At 35.4% G+C, this 23,160-nt stretch overlaps 1 protein-coding gene across 5 annotated transcripts in view; it reads right to left on the reverse strand.

Annotated features, from left to right (window-relative positions):
• NECTIN3 (nectin cell adhesion molecule 3) overlaps window positions 1-23,160 on the reverse strand; it is a 138,416-nt gene that overhangs the window by 83,126 nt on the left and 32,130 nt on the right. For all 5 annotated transcript variants that reach the window (XM_032299155.1, XM_032299152.1, XM_032299154.1 and 2 more), the window contains exons 2-4: window positions 12,249-12,590; window positions 4,804-5,100; window positions 1,821-1,938 (exon numbers count right to left, since the gene is read on the reverse strand). In XM_032299155.1, the coding sequence (XP_032155046.1) occupies window positions 1,821-1,938; window positions 4,804-5,100; window positions 12,249-12,590 (757 nt within the window). The remainder of the gene's footprint in view (window positions 1-1,820; window positions 1,939-4,803; window positions 5,101-12,248; window positions 12,591-23,160) is intronic.

Genomic DNA, 23,160 nt, shown 5'->3' on the forward strand with positions numbered 1-23,160 from the left:
ACAGGTTAACTGAGAAGATAAAGGTGCTTTGGCTAAACTGGTGGAAGCTATACGCACCAATTACAATGACAGATATGATGAGATCCGCCGTCACTGGGGAGGCAACGTCCTGGGTCCCAAGTCTGTGGCTCGCATCGCCAAGCTCGAAAAGGCAAAGGCTAAAGAACTTGCCACGAAACTGGGTTAAATGTACACTGTTGAGTTTTCTGTACATAAAAATAATTAAAACAATACAAATTTTCCTTCAAAAAAAAAAAAAGGAAATGACCAAAAAATAAGAGAAGTATTCAACTTGATAGATACTCATCTGAAGATCAAAATGGGCCCTAAATACTGACAAAATATGAATAAAAACCTTAGTATAACAGTTTGAAATTTCATAGAAAGGAAATTATGCACATAGTAACTATACAAGTAAAGAGGCCAATATTAGCCATAGGGAAAACAAATGGCTGTAGACAAGAGAAAACAGAAGTCTGATATATTATTTAGTTCTTAGTAATATTTACCTGTCCTAGAGAGGCAAACAGTGATTACTGAGTTTAATTAAAAGCAGCTAAAAGTTCACGTGGACTATGAAAGGTAGAAATGTTTGTATATAGTTTTATAAGCTTTTCCCTGTTTCTAGTTTTGTTTTGGGTTTTTTGGCTCATGAATTTTATTTCTTGTTTGTTGATAAGAAATGTAAAAGTGGAATGTTAATAAATTTGTTTAGTTCTGTACAAGAATTTAAGAATTAAAAAAAGGGTTGGTTAAAAAATGCTTCATATTTGAAAAAGCTGGGAATTGCTATCTTAAACTCTTTGTTGGTGCTTTTTTTTTTCTCCCCTTTTAGCCTGAGGTGTTTGGAGGGAGGAGGGATAAGGGTGGGCCCGTCCTTGGTATTCTCTCAAGCTCTTCTCACCTTATTGGTAAGATTCCATTCCCTCTGTGCCCCAACAAAGGAACATGGCAGGTTGGGCCTGCTTTGGGATGTTTCCAGAGACAGAGGGGTTCAAGTTCCAGGGAGAGGCCTCTGCCCATTTCTCTGATAGAAACAGGGTTTTCTCGAGGGGAAAAGGTGTGCCCACTCAGTAGGACCTCTGAATAGCGGGGCATCCTCTCCATCTAACCAGTCCCCCCACCCCCACCTCACATGATAAACTTAGGAACAAAAAAAATATTCTGAGGTGGGAGGAGCCTGGGGAAGGGTTATGGGGGAGGGAAAGGGAGAGAAGGGAGGGCAATGGGGGGTGGTACTGGGAGCCTGGAGAAGGGCAACAGCTGCAGGGTAGTGGTGGGAATAGAGGGGTCTTGGTTGGGCAGCAGGGGTGGGAAGGGGGAGGGGATGGTACCAACAAGACACACGTGTCGAAAAAAAAAAAAAAGAAACAAAAAAAGAAATGTTTGTATAGGGATGTGTTTGTGAATAAAGGAGTAGACATAAAATTATAATTATTTATCTAACTAAGAAGTCAACAATGTCATGTCAAAAAAAAATGTTTGTATAAGGATGTGTTTGTGAATAAAGGAGTAGACATAAAATTATAATTATTTATCTAACTAAGAAGTCAACAGTCAATGTTAAAAAGTATTAAGAAGTAGCAGCTTAAGGCCTGTGATTGTAACTAACCATAAGAAATTGCTAAAATTGCTAAAGTAGCCTCTGAAGAATAGAACTGAGGGGGTAGAAAGGTGGGGACAGGTAGGGCAAGAAAAGACAAAGTAATTAAAATTTTCTGCTATTACTATAATCATGTATTACATAGACAAAAACAATTTTGAACGTGGATTTAAGAATGTTTCACTTTTAGATAATTTACTTTTAAAGTATAACATACCTGCTCCACACAGATTTGAATGGTGGTGGGTTTGCATCAGCATTACATTTGAGATTAACACCTTTTCTTCCTACAAACCAATTTCCATCATAACCTGTTACCGAAACTTCAGGAGCATCTATAAAATAAATGCATGAAAGGACAGATTATCTTTTGTTAATGATAAATGCAATATACATGGTAAAACATCTATTGACACGATAGACTAAGTCTTGAAACTGGAATCATTTTTCCTTAATCTCAACATATATAATCTATATGGAAGACACTACTCCAAAAGTATTGGCTGGCTGAAAGAATGAAATGAATGGAGAATGAGTACCCCCAAATGGGTAATTATAGTACATACAGTTTGAGTAATTAGACATGCTAAATGTTAAGGAATATTCATAAACCTATAATCACCAAGAGCAAAATAAAAGAATCCTATTATATGAGATATAGAGATACAGGACAAAGCAAATATAGTATTTAGTTAAATAAGACATGGCATTTAAGTACTATGTAGTACCAACTCACCATATAAAACAGTTTTTAAAGAGATGTTTAATCTAAAAGGAAATATCCTCTAAGAGGTAACAGGTCAATTACAGAGATTAGATTCCCTATGTTACAATTAATATTTTGGGGTCATGTTAAAAAAACAGGCTTTCTATGATTACATACTTACAACTAAAGTAAATTATCTAGGGTCTCAAATGTACTAAAACAAACTTTTATGCATTCCATGTACCCAAAAGTCATAACTAGTTGAATGGGCAATTATCCATACCTACCAGCAATATAAATATGTATCTCCAAACTATTAAGTCCAATACCTATCATTCATTCAACCATCATTCTGTTTAGCTCCTTGTAGGCGCCAGGAATGGCACTTAGAAATAATATGCTCTTTTAGGTGTTTGGTATACATACAGACTTAGATACACAAAATTTACATTCTAACAGTAATAGGGAAGATGGCATTTAAAAATATTTAACTAAAACTCTATGAGGGCCAAGAAGAAAAAGAATAGGATGCTATGAGAGAAGATAAGAAAAAAGGCCTAATTTAGATTGGGGATGGAGTGGAGGAGGTGATAAAAGGCTTTGCTACAGAGGTGTTACTTATGTATGATGCAGAGACTATCTTTCTGTGAACTACACAGAAACCTAACTTAGCAGCACATGATCTGATGAGCTAGAGAGAGACCAGGTCAGTCTTTACCTCTGCCAGGGAAGACTGTCCTACTGGAAAGCAAAGTTTATAAAAGGCATTAAAGTATCCCAAAAGGATATCTCTAAATTTTGAGGTATAAGTTTGTGATATAAGGCAATATTTAAATTTGTTTACATGTTTTATAGGTCTCTAATTTACAGAAGGAAAAAAGTCATGACTATTCAAAAATATTTTAGGGGCAAGCCAATAAATCAAAACCATGTTATAAACACTTACATTAGAAGAAATACTTAATATATCTAAGATTTCATTCAAGCAAACAAAAAAATACAAATTGATGAATGTATCAGTCATTATTAGACACTAAAAGGAAAACATATATGCATACACAAAATATATTAACTTACAATTGGGATCTAAATTTTATGAGAAAAAGAAAAAAGATTCTGTAAAAGCAAGGTAGGGGAAGGAAAAAGAAAAATTTTAACAGGATTCTCCAGAGAATTGAGAAAAGACGGTATTAGCATTTAAGAATGCAATGGGAGTAACATTTTGTAAACTATGGCTTTTCCAGTTAACCCTATAAATGTTGAAAAAGATCCTGGGAATTAGCTTTAAAAACCATTACACCAAAGTAATGAACTTGTGTAATTTAAAATTCCATTCATGTCATATCAAAACGCAAGTAGTAACAACAAAAAAAGAGAACAACTCCTTCAATAACACCTAGATTATAATCTGCACATGGATAAAAGTAAAAGCAGACAGAACCTAAATACTTTTCCTAATGTTATCTCTAATCTGCCTAATTTTCATTATCCTTGCTATGAACTATCTGCAGCCATCACCTACTCCAAATGTTTAAATGGTATACAAATCACGAAGAATGCATTAAAAACTAAGAAACTTTTTTTAAAGGGAAAAGCAGATAGAAAAGAATATATAAACACATACAGAGGAAAGTATCCCTTAACAAAAGTATACAAGTAACAAGGTGGCTCAGCTTTGAACCTGTATCTACAATGGTTATTATCCAATTATGTCTTTAAAATATTGTTTTTTACCTAAAAAAAATGCCTATAACATGACCAATGAGACAAGATTAGAAATAATATTGAAAAATACAGATTTTCAAACTGATTAATATGCATCTAAAGAAGTCAAAGAAAACAAGACCAGGCACAGTGGCTCATGCCTGTAATCCCAGCACTTTGGGAGGCCGAGGCTAGCGGATCACAAGGTCAGGAGTTCGAGACGAGCCTGGCCAATATGGTGAAACCCCATCTCTACTAAAAATACAAAAATTAGCTAGGCGTGGTGGCACAAGCCTAAGTCCCAGCTACTTGGGAGGCAGGAGAATCACTTGAACCTGGGAGGCGGAGGCTGCAGGCAGGCAGAGGCTGCAGTGAGCCGGGAATGTACCACTGCACTCCAGCCTGGTGATAAGAGTAAGGCTCCATCTCAAAAAAGAAAACAAGATGGGACGCATCAGTGAAACTGAGTAACAGCTCAATTAATAAGAATATAGAAGTTGTTTGTCCTTAAGCGTTGTACATTTTGAGGTACAAGTTGCCAGAACTCCCTAAGTCCAGCCAACTTTTAAGATCATAAAAGGAAACAGTTACACAGTTTTAAGTTGGAAAGCAACTTTAAAGTCATCTGTTCATCTTTACAAAAGTGATTAAAAATGCTTTGATTAAATACAATTGCCACGAAAACATAAAATTAAAACAAAAACAAGGAAAAGCTATTAAATATTCAAATTAAAAAGTTTGATAAATATGCTGACAAATATTAAAAAAGCAAATGTTACTATTTACTTACACTGTATGTCTAATATGAAAGAATATCGGATGTCCTTTTCCAAGGCTGGATGTTTTACAACACAAGTAATTCGCCTTCCTCTAGCAAATCTGGTTGGAAATAGCTTGTACTGGCTGACAATTGTTGCCGTTTCATTTGGAAAAGAAGTTGTAGTGGATTCCATTTCACCAAGATCACCTTCCCAGTCAATATGTGCAACGGGTTTTCCAGTGGCTGCGATACAAATGGCTGCTACTGTTTCATTTCCTCCATCAATTAAAGAATCTGGCCCTTTTATCAGGCTCACAGTAGGTTCAACTGTTTAAATATTTTTTTAAAAATTAGTTACATTCAAACAAGAATATGTTTATCTTTCCAAGTCACATCTAGAAATATTTCACAAGCTTAAGGACAACTGCATATAAAATCTACACACTTTTTTGGTAATGCCATCATCAATTACATTCTTGGAAAAAAATGCACATAAAATCCACACACACTTTTTAGGTAATGCCATCATCAATTACAGTCTAGGACAAATGAAACCAAGAATTCATACTACCATTACAAAGATGGCTTTACCTGATAAAAATATACATTCCTTCAGGGACAGATGAATTCCCTCCAACTGTATACAAAAAATTTCTGTGAACTAGATCACAATTCCCTCTATGAGATCAAAGATACTACTTCTCTGGAAGACAAGGATATACATATATATCTCTTCATTTTACAGCAAAAAAATTTTAAAACAAATACTTTTAAAAATAAGTTATGATTATGACTATTAAAATGTTAAGAAAAAATAAGTTCCCTTGAGCATACCCACTGAAGATGAATTGTTTTTCTTCGCCCAGTAAGTGACTCAATAGTTATATTTAAAACACTGCCTTTTAAACTTTCAACCTTTAACTGCTCATGTATCTAAAACAACCCATTAGGGTTGCTAAGGTGTTCTACTACTTTTATTTACAACATATACTTTAAGCTCATGCTAACATGTAACATTACAAACAGTTAAGTTTGTTGGAATGTACATACCACCCATCCTTCTGATATAAGAAGGTTCCGCAGGGTAAAGCAACAATTTTAGAGCCTCTCCATCTACTCTGGCCCCCAATATCTCTTAGCTATCTTTTCACATTTTCCAGTGATCGTTATGTACTTCTTTGTGTGTAAATTCCTCATTACTGGCTTCATAAAATTTTGTGTCCAGTCTTTAGTTTACTGTATGCATTGAGTTTTTATTTCAATGATTTTTTTTTTCATTTCCAGGATTTCAAATTGGTTCTTTCAGTACCATCAAGAACAGATGGTATTGTAAGAACCAATTTTTGTTTCACATTTTACTTTGAAATCTATTTTTATTTCACATTTTCCTCTCATGGATATGATTATTTTCCTTACGTAGGTCCTTTTACAAGATGTATTGTAAAATAACAAATGAAAAAGTACATGCAGCATATGCAATGAACAATTTTATAGCAAACATCTATGTAACCATCACACATCTTAACAAACAAAATTACTGGAACCTCACAAGTTCCTCACATTTCTCTGCTATATCTTAAAACCCTGCCTGCCTCAATGTGAAACCATTATATTGACTTTGGAGATCAACTGTTTATTTTTCACTACAGTTCTACGACCAAGAAATGCAAACCTAAACAACACAGTTTACTCTGTTTCTGAACTTTTTAAGAATGGAACTGGACTATATGTATTTTTGTAGTTTTTCTTTGACTCAACGTTATGTTCTGGAGATTCATTCATACTCAAAACATTTAGGTTAAATTTCTTGTTTTTGGAATTCATTTTATTTTACTTTATTTTTAGATCATTAGGATTTACATACAATTGTATGAATTAGTTTCAACTGCTTCATAGTTTATTAGTGGACAATGGAGTTCCAGCTTCGTCTGAACAATTTTACAAGAAACATTTCCATTCATGTATGTTAGCATATTTGTGTACAAGTTTATCCCTAGTAGTAGAATTGCTAGCACTTATTCTCAACTTTATCAGATAATTTCAAAAACCTTTCCAAAGTACTAACGTACTCCCAATCTTAGAGCTCCTGCTGGTTCATATACTCACCAGGTGATACTGTCACCCAGCTGATACTGTCACAGACCTTTCAGTGTTTGCAATCTGATAGGTATGTAATGGTATACCACTGAGATTTTATTTTGAATATCTCAGATTATGAATGAGGTTGAAAATTTTTTTATATGTTTATGAGCCATTTGGAATCGTTTCTTCTGCAAAATGCCTATTATAGCCAGCTGTCTATTTTTTTCTTACCGGTGAGTAGAAGTTCTACATAGATTTGGGAAAACAGTCATTGTAATTATACATTCCCTTAATTTGGTTCTACTACTATCACTCTATTGAAACTTTAATGTCATCAAAGACCCCTCATCTAAAACTCAACACTTTAATGTCTAGTCTCTTTAACTTTGTAAAATTTGATACTTCAGCACAGCTCTTCCCAATCAATTGAAAAGAATTAAATCCTAATGTGTTAAAGTATTTAACTCATGAATTAACTCCTAGGCTATGAATTTAGAATTATACCAGCTACATGCTGTCCTTAGGAGAAACTAAAAAATAGTCAAATCATTTTCTGTAGGGCTTACTTCTTACTGTGGAAATGGCTCTAGACCAACATTTTCTTAAAAACTTTCATATCTTTTCTTGATATATTACTCTGAGTTATTCTCATAACTCTCTGTGAATTCTTCCTATTTCTTCTAACCTCTTTCTTAATAATCAGTCCTAGGCCTGCAACTACTTTTGTATCTCACTTAAAAACTTCAATCTGATAAACATTACTACCCAGATGATTCTGAACGTTCTTCAATTTTGATACAAGGCTTGACGCCTCAGATTCCACACCTGGTTATTTCCACCTAGAGATCCTCAAAATCAATAAACCAAACACCAAAATCATTTTATCCTCCCAATCACCAACACCTGCTTTTCATTCAGATATGCCCATTTAATTAGCAGTAACATTTAATCACAAACTTTCAAAACCTGTTACTGTTCAAGCTTTTCTTATATTTTATATTCAGTTACAAAATTCTGCTAATTATTCCTCTGTAATAGTTCCTGTCTTCACTCATGTGGCAAAAATTACAAAATTAACTGCAACTCTTCACAGCCTCATGGCTGAGACATTATGATTTAAGGACCTCTTTATTTCAGTTGATCAAAAACACCAGATCCATCTTCCTAATCACAACTGTCATCGCATTACTCTCTAAATCAGGTAAGCTTTTAGTTAGGCATTCATCTATATGATATGATCAAAGCAGTGTTTCTCAAACTTCATTGTGTATACAAATCACTCAGGAATCTTGCTAAAATGTAGACTATCATTCAGTAAGACTAAGAGGGGTCTGAAATTTTTTTTGTTGTTGTTGAGAGGGAGTCTCACTCTGTCACCCAGGCTGGAATGCTGTGGTGTGATCTTGGCTCACTGTAACCTCTGCCTCTTGGGTTCAAGCAATTCACCTGCCTCAGCCTCAGGAGCAGCTGGGACTACAGGAGTGCTCCCACCATGCCCAGCTAATTTTTGGATTTTTAGTAGAGACTAGGTTTCACCATATTGGCCAGGCTGGTCTCGAACTCCTGACCTAGTCATCCACCCACCTTGGGCTCCCAAAGTGCTGGGATTACAGGCATGAGCCACGGCACCTGGCCTGAAAATATTTCTAACAAGCTCCCAAGTGATGCCAATGCTTCTGGTTCACGAACTATGTTTTAAACAGCAAGAGTCTGAGAATAGAAGACAGGTGAGAAGCAGCACAACTATTGTATACAAAATATGAATTTTCAGTAATATAAAACTCAAATTCCGTATCCTAGCATTTAAGTTACTTTAACATAGTCCTACTCTGTAATTCTAAACTTTAATTCTTGTACTTTATAAATCCTTTGAACAATCATTAAATTATTCAGTGATCCATTAATGCAGGACTCTCAACAAGGGGTGATTCCCCACTAACTCCTGCTCCCCTCTTGAGGACACTTGGCAGTATCTGGAGACATTCTGAGTTTAACAACTGAGGGATGCTATTGGCATTTACTAGCACAGTGTTTAGAGGCCACAGATGCTGTCTGACAAATAGTACAGCTCACTACAACAAAGAATCCTGGCCCAAAATGTCAACAATACTGTTGTCAACAAAATGTTAACAAAGTTAAGAAAACTTTGCCTTAATGTTTAGTGGTTCCTTAGCACACCCTGGTGGTGGGTTGTGAGAGTTGGTTCCAGGGTCCCAAATTATGCACAAATTTGAGTATACCCAAATTTGTGCATAATTAAGTCCTACAGTTGGCCCTGTGGAATCTGTGTAAAGGAAAAGTTGGCCCTTCATATATGCAGGTTTCACATCCCATAAACACTGTATTTTCTATTTGCAGTTAGTTTAAAAAAATCTATGCATAGGTGGACCTACACAGCTCTAACCCATGTTGTTCAAGTGTGAAGTGCATATTGTTTTGTTTCCCTGCCTTGGTTCACATACTATCAAATTCTAGAACACCACTTTCCTATTCTTTCATTTTCCTACCCAAAACCTACTCACCACTGATGACTGACTCAACTCTTCCTCCTACAAAATATTTCTTGACTACCAAGTTCACTAATCCATTCCTATATCCTACTCAAATAACACTGTATTACTGCTATACACTGAAAACTCTTATGAGCTTTAGGGACATAAAATTAAATTTTAAAATGCACAGTCACTGTCCACCATGTTTATAGTAGAGAAAACAATAGTGTGGTAACTGCTACAATAAAGATATGTTCAACATAACAATGACAGCCAAAAAAGCATCAGGTTAGGGAAAAGCGGTCAAGAATGGCTACTAAAAGGATGTGATTTGATGAATAATTGTTACACAGAAGAATATAGGAAGAAAGAGAGGACAGAAAAAAAGGCAATCCAGGCAGAAAGAGAAACATCCATGAAAACATAGGTTAAAAGACCTGCAAACAGTTTATTATGATGGTAAGACTTGGGTTTTTGAAAACAGAGCATCAAGGAGAATAGATAAGCGAGAGATGTATGCATTGGCAAAATAATGACTAATCTTGTAACAAACAGCCTGGATGTTAAGGCAGTAAGTATTGTATTAATTAAGGGGAACTACTAAAATTTAAAGCAAAATAAAAAGTGATTTTATCCCCATGAGCTTGCTCTTTCACATGCAAAGCACTTGTCTTTTTTTTTTTTTTTTGGAAACAGAGTCTCATTCTGTTGCCGAGGCTGGAGTGCAGTGGTGCGATGATCTCGGCTCACTGAAACTTCTGACTCCCGAGTTCAGGTGATTCTCAGGACTCAGCCACCCAAGTAGCTGGGATTACAGACATGCACTACTATGCCTGGCTAATTTTTGTATTTTTAGTAGACATGGGATTTTGCCATGTTAGCCAGGATGGTCATGTACCCCTCGCCTCAAGCGACCCAGCTGCCTCGGCCTCCCAAAGTGTTGGAATTACAGGAGTGAGCCAAGCCATACAGTACTTTTGTTACCCATTTTTTTTTTTTTTTTGAAGAGATGGAGCCTTGCTCTATTGCCGAGGCCTGAGTGGAGTCTCAGCTCACTGCGACCTCCCCCTCCTGAGTTTAAGCAATTCTCCTGCCTCATCCTCCTGAGCACCTGGGATTACAGGTGCTCACCACCACACCCAGCTAATTTTTTGTATTTTCTTTTTTTTTTTTTGAGACGGAGTTTCACTCATGTTACCCAGGCTGGAGTGCAATGGCGCGATCTCAGCTCACCGCAACCTCCGCCTCCTGGGTTCAGGCAATTCTCCTGCCTCAGCCTCCTGAGTAGCTGGGATTACAGGCACGCACCACCATGCTCAGCTCATTTTTTGTATTTTTAGTAGAGACGGGGTTTCACCATGTTGACCAGGATGGTCTTGATCTCTTGACCTCGTGATCCACCCGCCTCGGCCTCCCAAAGTGCTAGGATTACAGGTTTGAGCCACCGCGCCCGGCCTTGTATTTTCAATAGAGACAGGGTTTCACCATGTTGCCAGAATGGTCTCGATCTCCTGACTTTGTGATTCACCCACTTTGGCCTCCCAAAGTACTAGGATTACAGGTGTGAGCCACCGTGCCTGACCTGTGTTACGACTGATGTCCTGCAGGTGAGTTTTCAGATATTCATGCCTTGCCTTCTAATCAGAAAATTTCTCAAAAATATCAGTCTCTTAAATGTAAGTTATATTTCCCCATAGCTCTTAGGTCAGTGTCTTAAACATATTAAGGCTTGAATATCTAATTTTATTTTTATTTTAAAATAATATCTCTCAACATGAAAAAATATATAATAAATTTGGACAAAATTGGTGTCCTATATTTCAGAGACTAATATTATGTTCTTAAACATTAGGGGCTATTAACTTGTTTGGTTCTCTGGGAAGCAGACACTGTGATATGAGAAGTATAAAAGGTTTATTAAGGAGTGATAACTGAGAGAAAAGGGAAAAGGAAGATTGAGGAAGGGCAGATATCAGCACCTTGACAAAGTCTCCATCAGGCCAATGAGCAGATTCCATTAAAGGAGTCCCACTTTGGGTAAAAATCTTCACACCACTATCTTATTCAATCACTGGCCCCAAGAAAACCTTACCCTTGGCTACCACTGCCTCACCTAGTCACTGGCCTGAGGTCATTCACAAAAAGAAAAGCCCTGACTCAAAAACTGAAGTAAGCTTAAAGGAGCCAACAGCTAGAAGCTGTCAGCTACCCACACTACTAGTAGCGTAGCTGTTTGAATAGAGCCTAAGCAGTAGATTATCATGTCAGCAGCCACCAGTTGCTATTACTCCTCAATCTTCATTTCTATCATTTAAAAAGAACTTATCAGCATTTCTAAACTGGTTTACATTTCACTGCAAGTAGCTTAAGGTTCACAAGCTTTTTCAACATTTTACCATAAACTTTAACAGGTGTCAGATAGCAAATGGTGAAATATCACTATTAGGAGCAAAAGCACGATATTCAGATAGCTAGGCAAATTTAAAATAGCAGAAATAAAATTTGATATGAAAAATTAAAACACGAGGTGTCTATGACTTCTAGATGCAAAACAGTGTTTTTTTAAAAATGAAAAAACTTAAGATGGCAATTTAAAGGCTGAAAATTTGAGGGGAAGTAACGAAAATAAAGATGTCAAAGAAACTCAGAACTTAGTATATAATCAAAACTCAGCATGATCTTTCATAAAGAAACCAGCTAAAACTATGTAGTATTACATAGATAAATATATCAGAGAAGATTTTATTTAAAGAGAACCTAGAACCATAAATTTTAAGACCTTAAATCATATTTGAATTCCTTTAAACCTAAAGTTAAATAAAATTTCAACCATTTTATCAAAAATATTTTTATTGTAATCTTCACCACTATCACCAAAATACATAATTCAAGCATACCTACCTAACACAGTTACAGTTGTAGAGGACTGGGCATTTCCAAGCGGGAATGTAACAGCTTTGCAGATGTATTTTCCAGAATCAGAGAATCCTATGTTATGTAGAGTAATTGTTGCATCATTAAGAGAATAGTTTTTAAACAAGACTCTTCCCTGATATTCTCCTTGAACAGAGAATCCATACTGAGGATGATGAACTGCAACAGTCTGTGAACTTTTGCCATGTATCTTCTCCCATGAAATCTGTGTTATGGTTTCATTTACTTCAATTAAACACTTCAATGAAACATTCTTTCCCCATACTGCTGTGACATGTGGCTCCACAATAATTGGTCCAGCTAAGGCTCCTATGGAGGAAAAAAAAAGTACTGCAATTCTTAAAATAGAAAAAAGTTGTCAACATTCTCTTCTCTTCCTGCCCCCATCTGTAACTATCTTTAGCTACATACACACATGTGCACACACACACATGCACTCACACACACCACACACAAAACTTACAACTGAGTAACAAAAAGAAATGAAATACATGTTCTCTGGGCTGGATATGAGATCCAAATGTGACTAGCAAATAAATTAACAATCCACCAATATGTGTTGTAGTGAAAAAAGCACTAGATTAGGACTGAGTTGACTTGGAAGGAAGATCCTTCCCCAGTCAAGCCTTCGCATGAGTTCCCGGCTCTGGCTGACACTTTTGACTCCAGCCTTGTGAGACACAAGTAGAGGACTCAGTTAAATCATACCTTGATTCCTGGCACACAGAAACTGAGTGATAATAAATGGATACTGTCTTAAAGCTACTATGTTTTGGGGTAAATTTTTTACACAGCAATAGATAACTTATGTAGGGTCTCCCAAACCAAATATAATACAAAAGTATCTTCTTTTGGAGAGGCCCTAAATCAAGTATCTCTACTGAAAAGTCACTCAAGATAAAGCCTATTGCCAGAAAATACTAATGAAGAAATGGTTATATAAATGTAAAATAGTTTTTCCATTTCAGGGTTAAGAAAAAAAAATTCACAAGCAAAAGTTAAAATGACTTCAAATTTCTTCCATAGAATACTTATTTCCTTCCTAAAAGCAATAGAGCAAAACCTACAATGTTTTGAGGCAAATATGGCTAATACGACTGCTATAGTCAAGCAAGATGCTGCTAATTGACAAGTGTATTAAAACATGTATAACAATTCCTTGGAGGTCTACCACTCACATATGTGGCCTAACAAAATAAATGAGCAAACACACAAACCAAGAAGTAAACCAAAATATGCACTCAAAAATGGAAACTGTATAAATAATAAACAATACCTTTAAAAGTTACATCTAATCAATATTTTTAAATGAATACTGAAATGCAGAAGGGTTTCACAAGATAATCAAAAAAATGCATTTTAACCATGTTTAAACATGTCGAAATATGTTAAAAACTTTATGCAATGTTATTTCCATTAATATTTTTAGAGGAAAAATCAAAAACAAAAAAGTAAATTATAAGGCAAATTTTATTATCTACCAGATAACTGAGGATATTACAAAAAGGGACTGACAATTCACACTGACTGTGCTTAACAACTATGAATTAAAAAGTTTCAGTTTTTAACCACTGCTCCAAAAAAGTATCAGGCCCTGAAAATTTACTATCATGTTCTATAATGCTGGAGTACACATAATTACTAAGCTTTAAAATTAATCCAAGATACATGAAATGTGAAAGTATTCTAATGTATTTTAGCAACCTATTACAACCTTGGTACTTTATAAACAAATAAAAAAGTAGTCTCACGCATATTAATTAAAAAATTCATTTATTATGAAATAATAGCTCTGTATTTATGAAAACTACACAGCCAAGTAGGACTATTCCAAGAACACAAGGATATTTTTAGGCTATTCCTCACATTAAAAGCTCACACCACTTTTTATTTGATGTTAAAAAGGCATTTAATAAAACTTAGCATTTACTATCTGATTTAAAAAGAAAATCAAACTGAGAAAAGGACTCTTAATAAAGCAGATTATTCTCAAATCAGTGGCCATTATCAACATTAAACAGAAAGAGACATGGCTATTAAAAAAAGATAAAGACAAGATGATGCACTATCATTACCATTGTTCAACTGAGACTGGAAATTCAATCCAGTGTAATAAGAAAAAGGAAACAATAAATATTAGGAAGGAATAGAAAGAACTGTTATTTGAAAAATCCAAGAAGATGAAATAAAGGGCTATCAGAACCAGTAATGTGGTTGCTTATAAACATATGCAAAATGTATATGAACTATATAATAAGCATGTTACAATGGGTGATATCTTTACACATTTATTGCAGAAAAGGGTTCAATCATATTTGTAAACATTAATATTTAAAACACTCATGAATAAAATTGTAAAAAAAAACTTATAAATCTGACTTGAAAAAATGGAGGCTATGCCATATTCCTAAATAGGAAAACTTATTTACATGCCAATTCTCCCTATATTAATATACAAATGAACTGTAATTATAGTGAAAAACCCCAATAAAAATTTTAGAAAAACAGAGTAGAAATAACTGCCAAAAATATTTCAAAACAACAACAGACTACTTTAGAGGAGGAAAAACATTAAAGTAAAAATAATACAAAGTTTGGTATTAGTAACATAAAATAATTCAAAGTACACCAACAGACCTATATATAACAGGATGTGGTATATAATAAAGCTAACATTTTGAGTGTGGAAATAATAAATTAGTCAAGAAATACCGAAAGAGCCTGAGCAAAATACTTGGAAAAATACAGATCCCTCTTTGATACTAAACACCGAAAGGAAAACAAACAAACAAAAACCCTAGATGGACTGAAGACCTAAAAGTAAAAAATGATTTCCTGTATATACGTACACAGATAAAAGTTTTCTATATATCTTGTCAAATAACACTAATTACTCTAGAAAGGTAAACTTAACATTACTGAGGACCAAAGAAAGAATTTCTAGTTTTTATTTTACCCTCAGATGGAGGTAAAACAACAACAAAAAGTAGAATAAGAGGTGTCATGGAGTGACTGTTTGTGTCCTCCCTAAAATTCATTCTGAAGCTGTGCCCCCAATGTGATAGTATTCGGTAGAGAGGCCTCTGCATGATAATTAAGTTTACATAAATTCATGCTGGTGTACCCCCCTGCATGAGAGCTCACTCCCTTTCTTTTTCTAGGTTATGTTAAGATACAGTGAGAAAGTGATTGTCTACAATTCAGGAAGATGATTCTCATCAAGAACTGGATCTGCTGGCACATGGATCTTGGACTTCCAAGTCTCTCCAACTGTGAGCAATAAATGTCTGCTGTAAGTCACCCAGTACATGGCATTTTGTTATAGTAGCCCGAGTTGGTTTGGATGTTCTGTCCCGTCCAAATTTCATGGTGAAATGTGACCTCAAATATTGGAGGTAGAATTGTGAGAGGTGTTTGGGTCATGGGAGTGGAGCCCTGATTAATAGCTTGGTGCTGTCCCTGTGGTAATGGGTGAGTTTTCACTTTCTGAGTTCACAGGAAAGGAGATCTGGCTGTTTAAAAGAGCCCACCCTTTGGCCTTTCTTGTGCTCTGTCTCATCATGTGACATGTTGGCTCCCCTTCACCTTCTGCCGTGATCATAAGCTTCCAGAGGCCCGCACCAAAAACAGATGGCAGTACCATGTTTCCTGTGCAGCCTGAAGAATGGCGAGCCAAAATAAGCCCCTTTCCTTTATAAATTATCCAGTATCAGGTATTCCTTTATAGCAACACAAATGGACTATAATACACACCCCAAGTTGACTAAGACAGGTAGTACTGGCCTGATTATATCTCCCCACAACCCGGAAAAATCACAGCCTAGTGGACCACCATTACCAAAAGCAGTATTTGGAGATATTGTGGGGGTTGAGGGGAACTGACCCGTTGGTTCAAAATTATATTTTAAACAGTCTACAACATTTAGATTGGGAAGGCCTGTCTCTCAGCATGACAGCAGAGATAGAAAAATCACCAAACAAAAAAGGCTGGGAGACTTAACCAGAAGGGAGTAATCCCTAATGAACAAGGTCAATATTTACGCCCCCCCCCCAAAAAAAAGTATAAGTGGCTATTTTTTAAGGTGTTTGGCTTTACAAATAAAAAAACACTAATGTAACTATCAGGATTTTTTTTTTCATCTTTTAGTTTAATTTCTAGAAAGTAATGAGTGATTTTTACTTTCTAATTTTTCTATATTATAAGTTTTACTGTTTGTTACAAAAGTAAGTTTTGGTGTATTTTTTGCTTGTTTCAACCCTTAAACCTTTTGGCAAAGCTTTGTACTATTCTCCTAGTATTGATAAATTTGGTCCACCCTCAGATTCCATAAGCCTCTAATTACATATCTCCTTTTTATGTTTTAATTAGCCAGAGTTCTGTTGTTGCAAATAACAGAATCTAATACATTTCCATTCCTGGACTAAATCCAAAAGTTAAAAACCACTTCTGAGTAAGATTTTCCCCTATGGAATCTTAAAATGTGGAGAAACAGATTTCTGTTGTGGCTCTTAAACCAAACTCCAAATTAGAATGTCTCACTACTCAGAGACTACCAATCTTTGAGCCTATTAGTTCGTCCCTCTACTTTCCCACATGAAGCTGAGTTTAACTGGAGAGCAGAAAGGTCCTGGAGAAACATAAATGTTTATTATTAAAGACCTAAATTATTTAAAGTAAGTTCATCACTACTGGTAATGTAAGTCTAGAATATAAAGAGGCAAAAAAATAGCAAATAACTGAATCTTCCATATCTAGCAAGACTCTAACCTTGTCATAAGGTGTTCCTGGCTACTGCACACTCTAGAAGCGAGGGAAAACCATGATAAAATGGGATACCCTGTTTCTACTCTGTCTTCCTGATTTAAAAGGTTAGTTTTCTATCATTAGCTAATTAATTAAATTGAACTTATTATTCTTTCAGAGAAAGAGAGAGACAGGATTTATTCCCCTATCTGTAGCTCTGCAAAAACACTATATCCCTGAAAACACAACTCTTTGGAGTCTTCAAGTGTATTTGAATGGTCATTCAGTCAGCATTTACAGAGTGCCTTGGAGATACAAAGCATTTGGAAATACACACATTCAAGAAGATGCTTGCGACAGGAAAGAAAATGTAATAACATATATAACTACTATGGGTTATTTAAAAAAAACAAAAACAAATGAAGTGAGATCCATATTAGAGATCACACTGAAAGTTTCTGAAAGGAAAATATGAACAAAATGGCAACCATTTCCTTTCTTTCCTCCCCGACTCTCAGCAATGAACCAAGAAGTAACAGAAAACATCACAAACTTTTGATACTATTCTTTTTAAGACTCTGATGCTATCTTTTACCACATTTCACTTCTCAGCCTACAGTAATGACACACGTTAGACATTTCAGTTCCCAGGATCTTTCAAATATTAAGATCTACACAATGGATATGTGCAAATATGTTATAAATGAAACATTTATTTTAGTCTGTGTCCACCTAAACACCAGCTTTGAAAATCTCTAAGATATGAATCCTTTCAGACTCCTCAAAATTTAAAATAATTTTGAGGAAACTATTAAAATATACATCAATAAACTAGCAATATAACAGCATAGATTATCCTCAAAAATTCATCACAGTAACATTTCAACAAAACACATTTTGGATGAATCAAATTTATCACCAGCACATTCAGTAATTAACCTGACTTGTTTTAAACTGATAGGTAAGTCATGTCAACTTTGAAAATATAACAAAAAGGTTTTTCAATAAAATCTCCCAACAATACTCAAAACAGAAATAAGCATGTAAGAATAAGGCCAGGTGAATTAAATAACGTTCTTAACACTATAAACTGCCACTAAATATCAGAGTAAGAAAGAATCTCTAACTTCATCTCATGTCATAACTAGAAATAATAATTCTGGAATTAAAGGTTTCTATATTCTAAGGAGAAACCTGGGTTACATGCCAAAAATTGGTTGAGAAAACCAACCACTTCTTCATTCATTGATTGATCAATATATGTTGGGTGAACACTTTATGCTAGGCACTGCTGTAGGTGCTAAGCCCTTAGAGAGTTTGCATTTTAATGAGGAAACAAACAATTAGCAAGGGCATAAAAATACAGAGAAGAGAGGTGTAAATGTCAAGGATCCATAGTACATTCAAACATTTAAATTGAGTAGCATCAATAAAGTTGGCCAGGGAAGAAGGAAGAGAACCAACAGGGCATCCTATACATTAAGTGAAGAGACAGTGGTCAATTACTCCAAATGTTGCCAAGAGTTTAAATAAAAAATAAAATAAAATAAAGCAATGATAAGTAACCACTGAATTTAGCAACTGTTTTGATGGAGTGGTGAGAATAAAAGCTTGATTTGAAATAGAATAGAGACTTCTTCTTTCAGACTTGGAGTAACAAGATTTATCCTTTTGCCTGAAACAACCATTTCAAGATAATAGTCAACAGGCAACAAAGTTCTGATCCCTCAGATACAGTAGACAAACGAGGTGAAGCACAAGGTCAGAGAAACTAGGGCTAAGCAGTCTTTGAGTTATAGCCAAAATTGTACTGAAGGTTCTAGTCAGTACAATCAAGCAAGAAAAATAAATTTAAAAAAATATCCAAATCAGAAAGGAACAAATGAAATGTCTTTATTCACAGAAAACACAATTGTCTTTTGAGATAATATGGTGGAATCTACAAAAAAGTTACTATGACAAGGGTGTTCAGCAAGGACAGTAGTAGTCCTTATGCAGGACCTAAGACCAATATACACACATCAATTGTATTTCTATGCATTAGTAGCAGAAAACTAAAAAATAAAAATTGTAAAACATTGCTACCTAGAGTAGCATCAAAAGAAGAAAATAAGGGCTGGGCACAGTGGCTCACACCTGTAATCCCAATAGTTTGGGAGGGTGAGGCAGGCAAATTGCTTGAGCTCGGGAATTCGAGACCAGCCTGGGCAACATGACCAAACCCCATCTCTACAAAAACTACAAAAGCTATCCAGGCACAGTGGCTCGCCCCCAGCTATTGAGGAGGCTGAGGTGGAAGGATCACTTGAGCCTGGGAGGCAGAAGTTGCAATGAGCCGAGATCATATCACCACACTGCAGCCTGACAGAGCAAGATCCTGTCACCAAAAAAAAAAAAAAAAAAAAAAAAGTAAGAAAAAAGACGAACTATGGATAAATCTGACCAAAGGTGTGAAAAAACTGTATAGTTAAACTATAAAACTTGCTGAGAGAAATTAAAGAATATCTAAAGAAATGGAGAGACATACTTTATTCATGGATCAGATGATACAATATTATTAACACTAATTCTCTTTAAATTGATCTACAGATTTAACACAATCAAATTCCCATATTTATTCAAAACTGTCAAGGTGTTCTAAAATTTATCTAGAAATACAAATATCTGTGAGGTTTGGCAAGTATTTCTAACGCATGTCACTAAAATCACAATGAGTGGACTTCATCAAAATAAATTCTGCCCTTCGACACTGAAGCTACTAATTAGGAGAAAATTGTTACAAAACATGCATCTGGTAAAGGATTAATATCTGATAAGAACCAAAACATATAAACAACTCCCAAAACACAATAAAAAGACAAACAAGCCAATAAAAAATGAACAAAAGAGGCTGAGTGCAGTGGCTCATGACTAACTCCAGCACTCTGGGAAGCTATGGCAGGACTGCTTGAGCCCAGGAGTTTGAGACCACTCTGGCCAACATAGTGAGACCCCATCTCTATAAAAAATAAAAATTAGCCGGACATAGTGGTAACACGCCTGTAGTCCCAGCTATTCCGGAGGCTGAGATGGAAGAATCACTTGAGCCTAGGAGGCCGAAGCTTCAGTGAGCTGTAGTCATACCACTGCACTTCAGCCTTGTAGACAACAGAGAAAGATCCTCTCCCTCCAAAAAAAAAAAAAAAAAAACAACCAGAAAAAAAGAAAGAGAAAAAAAAACATTTGAACAGACATCATCAAAGATGATACATTAATAAGCATATGAAAAGATGATCAACATCATTAAGAATTGTAAATTAAAACTGTAATAAGGTACTACTACAATAGTCATAAGAGTGGACAAAATTAAATGAGATGACAATAACAAGCTCTGAAGAAAATATGGATGAATTGGAACTCTCCTACATTGCTGTAAAATGGTAAACTGTAAAATGGTAAAACCACACCAGAATACATTTAGCAGTCTCTTAAACATACCATATGATTCAGCCATATCATTCCTGTGTCTTTATCCAACAGAAAAGAAAGCATGTGTCCATACAAAGACTTATACACTTGTAGACCAATGTTCATAGTGGCTTTATTTGTATACCTAAAAACTAGCAACAATCCAAATGTCCATCAAGAGATGAATGATTATACAAATTGCGGTAAACCCATACAATGAAATATTAGTCAACAATACAAAAGGACATCCAAATAGGAATAGGGGCAACTTCCCCAACTTGATAAAGAACATCTACGAAATACCCACAGGCAACATCATACTTAATGTCAAGAAACTAGAATCTTTCCTGCTAAGATCAGAAACAGGCAAGGATGTCACCTCTCACTATTCCTTTTTCAACATCATACTAGAAGTCCCTATTAAAGTAATAAGACAAGAAAAGGCAACAAAAGTATACTGATTATAAAGAAAGAAATAAAACTGTCATTGTTTGTGGGTGACAAAAAAAACTCCTGGAACTAATAATCAATTATAGCAGAATTACAGAATACAAAGTTAATAAACAAAAGTCAGGCCGGGTTTGGTGGCTCATGCCAGTAATCCCATAACTTTGGGAGGCTGAGGCGGATGGATCACAAGGTCAGGAGATGGAGACCATCCTGGCCAACATGGTCGAACCCTGTCTCTACTAAAAATATAAAAATTAGCTGGGCGTGGTGGCAACATGCCTGTAGTCCCAGCTACTCGGGAGACTGAGGCAGGAGAATCACCTGAACCTGAGAGGTGGAGGCCGCAGTGAGCTGAGATTGCATCACTGCACTTCAGCCTGGTGACAGAGTGAGATTCTGTCTGGGGGAAAAAAAAAAAAAAAATTCTGCTCTGCAAAACACACTATGAAGAGAATAAAAAGATAAGCCATGCTTAGAGTTACTAATCTTGAATTATAGCATCATTAACCAGCCTTCAGCTACCTGAGTGGAGGCATGAAGAACGCACAGAGCAAGATTTAACCTGGGTTGGACGTTTTACCAGACATGCACAATTTAAAAGAGGAACAGGCAAGGAAGTTGATGGTGCAGACAAATAAGTGGTTTCAATGATGGATGACGAACTTCAACTTGGTCAAGAAGGTGGGGAGGAAGTAAGATGAAAGGATTATAGAAACCAATATAGCTAAAGAATTATTGTAACTGAGGTACTAAGGGGGATGAGGTGGAAAATGGGAGATGATGGCTGGATAGTGGAAAAGTTCATTTCTCTGGGACTCAGTCTTAATGTTTATAAAATGTCTCATCACTTTGTAACTGTATATTCTTGAAAACTGTCAAAAAACTTTTATATACACCATTTCATTTGATCTCCACATCCCAACCCTTGCCCCTAAAAAAATCACCCTATTAGGCGCAGGTAATTTTTTTTTCCATATGATGGATCAAGAATATAAATAGTAAGGAACAGTATCATTTGCCATAGTTCAGAGGATCAGGGAAGACTTTCCTGGATGTGACATTTAAGCTATACCTTGAAGGCTCATATTTTCATAGGCTGAGAAGACAATTTTCATGTTAAGCAAGGATTCAGTATGAGGCCAAAATATGTAACCACAAGTAAGACCGGAAAGGAAGGTTTAATACAAAATGGGAAAGGACAGTAATTACAAATGGCACAAAGAACTAGAACTAAAGTCTTACAATTATCCTCTGGCACAGTGCTTAGCATCTTCTAAAACAGTACTGTCTCAGTGACACAGCCACATGTGGCTATTAAAAATTAAATTAAATTAAATTAGGTTTTCAGTTACAAGCCATATTTCAAGTACTCAATATCCACAACTGCCTAGTGACAACTGTACTGAAGAGTATAGCTACAGAACATTTGCATCACTGCAGAAAGTTCTAGATAACACAATTCTAGAATAGAAGTTCAATAAGTCAACTTTCTAAATACAGGTTGGCAGGTTTACATAAAGCTAAAAAATTCAGCTTCAAAAGAATTAATTTTTTAAAGTTCACATTTCTATAGTAACTTACCATAACCAATATAGTGAATAACAGGAACAGAAAATAACAAATTTCTACTATTTTCTAAATATTAACACTATTAAGTTAATCCTAATATATCATGATATCTTCAATAATCTCTAGCAATTTCAGGCTTTTATAAAATGCTTTTTAAAATGGAGTCTTCACCATCTATTCTCAATCAATCACTATGTTTTAACTTCAAGTAAGGACAGTATCTTAATTTAACCAACCAACATAAGGGTTCTCCTTAGCTGAATTTACTGTATGGCTAAAAGCACAATTTCGTTATATTTTCAGGAGAAGCACAAACCTTTAGATCAGAATGAGGCCTTAGAGGATATCTGATATACCCTAATTCTACAGAGACAGTGATTTGCTGTTATTATATGACTAGTTACTGGTAAAAACATAGAGAAGAAGCCGCCTGGCTTTCAACTGTTGTCTTCCCAACTCCCTCATGCTGAGCGCAAAATGAGTAAAACTGAATGTTTTATAAAAAGAAAATCTAGAAGAGCTACTAGTTGGGACATTCAAAAACTCAATGATTTCCAAAATACAAAGGTAAAGAGGTATTGCAATTCTTAAATCAAGTACTATGCAAGCAAAATGCAGAGAGAGAGTTTTCATAACAATTATTCAGATTGTACTCTTTACATTCCCATT

This window comes from Sapajus apella, unplaced genomic scaffold (assembly GCF_009761245.1).
Source record: "Sapajus apella isolate SASKATOON/1434 unplaced genomic scaffold, GSC_monkey_1.0 scaffold40, whole genome shotgun sequence".
NCBI classification, from domain to species: domain Eukaryota; kingdom Metazoa; phylum Chordata; class Mammalia; order Primates; family Cebidae; genus Sapajus; species Sapajus apella.